Raw genomic sequence first — 5,000 nt, 5'->3', positions numbered from 1 at the left:
CCGCCTAGCCCCCACTCCTCAGCACACCTCCACCAGACCAGGCTTGTGTTTGTTAGGTACCTGCACACCTGGCAGTCTCCCTACAGCCCCAGCTAGTCCAGCTAGCCCCTGTGAGGAGATATGGGTCCTCAGGAACTCTCCCACTGGTAAGAGTGTGTGTACCCAGCTAGTCCAGCTAGCCCCTGTGAGGAGATATGGGTCCTCAGGAACTCTCCCACTGGTAAGAGTGTGTGTACCCAGCTACCCAAACTACCTCCGTGCCCCCCTGTTCACCCACTCCCCTAGATGTACCCCACTACCCCCTCCAAAAGTCCAGATTACTGCCTAGAGAGATGCTGACCTGCCCCCCTCCAAGCGTCCCATCCAAGTGTCCATTCCCAGCTAATTCCCTGATCTTGATCCAATCTAATACTGTACACTGCTCGACTGATCCTCTCTCCTTCTGGCTTCTCCTCTCCTCTCTCCCTCCCTCCCTTGAGAGGGTTGTGGCAGAGCCCATGGAAGCAAACTTTGCCACTATGTTGAACTCTCTCCCTCCCGCTCTCTTCTCACGCTCTCTCTCTCTCTCTGTCTCTCTCTCTCTCTGTCTCTCGCTCGCTCTCTCTGTCCCTCCCTGTCTCTCTCTGTCCCTCTCTGTCCCTCCCTGTCTCTCTCTCTCTCTCTCTCTTTCTCCTCATTGTCCATCTAGCAGGAGACAGGAACAGTGTTGGCAGTGCAGGCAGCAGTGCAGGTAGTGTGGGCAGCAGTCGTAGTGCTGGCAGCGGGCAGAGCTCAGAGAACGGCTTCAGACAGAACGGGACACACAAGGTGAGCACAGTAACCTGGCAGTTATCATTGAAATGCTCTAAATATCATCAGCTTAAGTAAAGATTGCACTTGGTTTCAGGAAAATAAAGATGGACAGTATGTCCACTTTGTTTCACGGTCATATGGACCACAAATAGCTGAACAAGATATCCCTCTTCCTTTGTGTAGCTGGCTCCCTCTGTTGGTGAGTCCAGAGAACAGCAGTTCCTCCCTGCAGGACCAGACCCCAGCAAACAACCTGATGGACATACAGGTCACATACCTTGCACACTACTTACCCTTCAGCTCTACCCTCTTCTCATCTGTTACCCTTCAGCTCCACCCTCTTCTCTTCTGTTACCCTTCAGCTCTACCCTCTTCTCTTCTGTTACCCTTCAGCTCTACCATCTTCTCTTCTGTTACCCTTCAGCTCTACCATCTTCTCATCTGTTACCCTTCAGCTCCACCCTCTTCTCTTCTGTTACCCTTCAGCTCCACCATCTTCTCTTCTGTTACCCTTCAGCTCTACCCTCTTCTCATCTGTTACCCTTCAGCTCTACCCTCTTCTGTTACCCTTCAGCTCCACCCTCTTCTCTTCTGTTACCCTTCAGCTCTACCCTCTTCTCATCTGTTACCCTTCAGCTCTACCATCTTCTCATCTGTTACCCTTCAGCTCTACCCTCTTCTCATCTGTTACCCTTCAGCTCTACCATCTTCTCATCTGTTACCCTTCAGCTCTACCCTCTTCTCATCTGTTACCCTTCAGCTCTACCCTCTTCTCTTCTGTTACCCTTCAGCTCTACCCTCTTCTCATCTGTTACCCTTCAGCTCTACCCTCTTCTCATCTGTTACCCTTCAGCTCTACCCTCTTCTCATCTGTTACCCTTCAGCTCTACCCTCTTCTGTTACCCTTCAGCTCTACCCTCTTCTGTTACCCTTCAGCCCCCCCCCCCCTTGTCTTTCTCCATTTTCAAATATATACTCAGCCCTACCAACCCCAGAGACATTAGCTTGAAATATTGTCTGTAATTTTCGGTAGATATATTTTTGTTTGTTAACTTCTTACGGCTGAAATCCCGTTAACGGGATCGATATGACAACAGCCAGTGAAAGTGCAGGGCGCCAAATTCAAAACAGCAAAAATCTCATAATAAAAATTTCTCAAACATACAAGTATTATACACCATTTTAAAGATAAGATTCTCATTAATCCAACCACAGTATCCGATTTCAAAAAGGCTTTACAGCAAAAGCACACCAAACGATTATGTTAGGTCAGCGCCTAGTCACAAAAAAAACATACAGCCATTTTCCAGCCAAAGAGAGGAGTCACAAAAAGCAGAAATAGAGATAAAATGAATCACTAACCTTTGATGATCTTCATCAGATGGCACTCATAGGACTTCATAGCCTTCCCTGTAGCTCAGTTGGTAGAGCATGGTGTTTGCAACACCAGGGTTGTGGGTTCGATTCCCACGGGGGGGCAGCACAAAAAAAAAAAAAAAAAAATGTATGAAATTGTATAAAATGTATGCATTCACTACTGTAAGTCGCTCTGGATAAGAGCGTCTACTAAATGACGTAAATGTTAATGTTACACAATACATGTATGTTTTGTTCGATAAAGTTCATATTTATATCCAAAAATCTCAGTTTACATTGGCGTGTTATGTTCAGTAATGTTTTGCCTCCAAAACATCCAGTGATTTTGCAGGGAGCCACATCAATTTACAGAAATACTTATCATAAACTTTCATAAAATATATAAGTGTTATGCACACAGAATTAAAGATACACTTCTCCTTAATGCAACCGCTGTGTCAGATTTCAAAAGAGCTTTACGGCGAAAGCAAACTTTGCAATAATCTGAGTACAGCGCTCAGATATCAAAACAAGCCATACAGATACCCGCCATGTTGGAGTCAACAGAAGTCACAAATACCATTATAAATATTCACTTACCTTTGATGATCTTCATCGGAATGCACTCCCAGGAATCCCAGTTCCACAATAAATGTTTGTTTTGTTCGATAAAGTCCATCCTTTATGTCCAAATACCTCCTTTTTGTTCACACGTTCCGTCGAGTAATCCAAATCCACTTTGCTCGCGCAGTTAGTTCAGACGAATAGTCAAAAAAGTTATATTACAGTTCGTAGAAACATGTCAAACGATGTATAGAATCAATCTTTAGGATGTTTTTATCATAAATCTTCCATAATATTCCAACCGGACGATTCCTTTGTCTTCAAAAAGGAAAAGGAACACAGCTAACTCTCACAGGAGCGCGCACCACTGAGCTCATGTCATTTTCTCAGTCATCTGATTCCAATGGCTCTTATTCTCTCCCCATTCACAGTAGAAGCATGAAACAACATTCTAAAGACTGTTGACATCTAGTGGAAGCCTTAGGAAGTGCAAAATGACCCCACAGACACGGTATACTGAATAGGCAATCACTTGAAAAACTACAAACCTCAGATTTCCACACTTCCTGGTTAAAAAAAATACAGTTTTTTGCCTGCCATATGAGTTCTGTTATACTCACAGACATCATTCAAACAGTTTTAGAAACTTCAGAGTGTTTTCTATCCAAATCTACTAATAGCTTCTGGGACTGAGTAGCAGGCAGTTTACTCTGGACACCTTCTTCATCCAAGCTACTCAATACTGCCACCCATCCATAAGAAGTTAAACAAGCTGTATTCAGTCTGAGGTCAGACTGACAGAGTATTCCACTTGTCCTTCTAGCCAAGACCAGGCCAATCAATCAATCAATCAATCAAATGTATTTATAAAGCCCTTTTTACAGCAGCAGATGTCACAAAGTGCTGTACAGAAACCCAGCCTATAACCCCAAACAGCAAGCAATGCAGGTGTAGAAGCACGGTGGCTAGGAAGAACTCCCTAGAAAGGCAGGAACCTAGGAAGAAACCTAGAGAGGAACCAGACTCTGAGGGGTGGCCAGTCCTCTTCTGGCTGTGCCGGGTGGAGATTATAACAGAACATGTCCAAGATGTTCAAACGTTCATAGAGTAGCTAGCTAGCTACAGCCACAGGGCAGAGGGCAAATGAGAGGGAGAGAAAGAAATACAGCTACTTACCTCACTACATCAACAATACAGAAACCAGCTTTCTGCACAGCAACTTACCTCTCCACAAACCAATATAGACAACGAATCTCCTCACTATAAACCAACTCACCTCACTGCAAAACATTGGAGTCCCAGATGGCACCCTAATCCCTTAATAGGGCCAAAAGTAGTGCCCTTTATATATATTTTTTGTATTTATTTCACCTTTATTTAACCAGGTAGGCCAGTTGAGAACAAGTTCTCATTTACAACTACGACCTGGCCAAGATAAAGCTGTGCAACGCAAACAACAACACAGAGTTACACATGGAATAAACAAACATACAATCAATAATAAAATAGAAAAGGTCTATAAACAGTGTGTGCAAATGGAGTAAGGAGGTAAGGCAATAAATAGGCCATAGTAGCGAAGTAATTACAATGTAGCAAATTAACACTGGAGTGATAGATGTGCAGATGATGATGTGCAAGTAGAAATACTGGTGTGCAAAAGAGCAAAAAAAGAAATAAAAACAATATGGGGATGAGGTAGGTAGTTGGGCTATTTACAGATGGGCTGTGTACAGCTGCAGCGATCGGTAAGCTGCTCTGACAGCTGGTGCTTAAAGCTAGTGAGGGAGATATAAGTCTCCAGCTTCAGAGATGTTTGCAATTCGTTAAGTCATTGGCAGCAGAGAACTGGAAGGAAAGGCAGCCAAAGAGGTGTTGGCTTTGGGGTTGACCAGTGAGATATACCAGCTGGAGTGCGTGCTACGGGTGGGTGTTGTTATGGTGACCAGTGAGCTGAGATAAGGCGGAGCTTTACCTAGCAGAGACTTATTGATGACCTGGAGCCAGTGGGTTTGGCGATGAATATGTAGCGAGGGCCAGCCGACTAGAGCACACAGGTCGAAGTGGTGGGTAGTATATGGGGCTTTGGTGACAAAACGGATGGCACTGTGATAGACTGCATCCAGTTTGCTGAGTAGAGTGTTGGAGGCTGTTTTGTAAATGACATTGACGAAGTCAAGGATCGGTAGGATAGTTCGTTTTACTAGGTTATGTTTGGCAGCGTGAGTGAAGGAGGCTTTGTTTCGAAATAGGAAGCCGATTCTAGATTTAATTTTATAAATAAATGGGTT

General features: G+C 44.4%; 1 protein-coding gene across 8 annotated transcripts in view; it reads left to right on the top strand.

Annotated features, from left to right (window-relative positions):
• Positions 1-5,000, top strand: part of LOC115201668 (caskin-2) — a 91,312-nt gene that overhangs the window by 77,492 nt on the left and 8,820 nt on the right. For 7 of the 8 annotated variants that reach the window (XM_029765488.1, XM_029765483.1, XM_029765484.1 and 4 more), the window contains 2 exons: positions 689-807; positions 976-1,060. In XM_029765488.1, coding sequence (XP_029621348.1) covers positions 689-807; positions 976-1,060 — 204 coding nt within the window. The remainder of the gene's footprint in view (positions 1-688; positions 808-975; positions 1,061-5,000) is intronic. The other variant, XM_029765487.1, reaches the window with a different exon arrangement.

The sequence above is a fragment of the Salmo trutta genome, chromosome 10 (assembly GCF_901001165.1).
Source record: "Salmo trutta chromosome 10, fSalTru1.1, whole genome shotgun sequence".
Classification (NCBI taxonomy): Eukaryota; Metazoa; Chordata; class Actinopteri; order Salmoniformes; family Salmonidae; genus Salmo; species Salmo trutta.
This window is presented reverse-complemented; position numbering and strand designations above follow the sequence as displayed.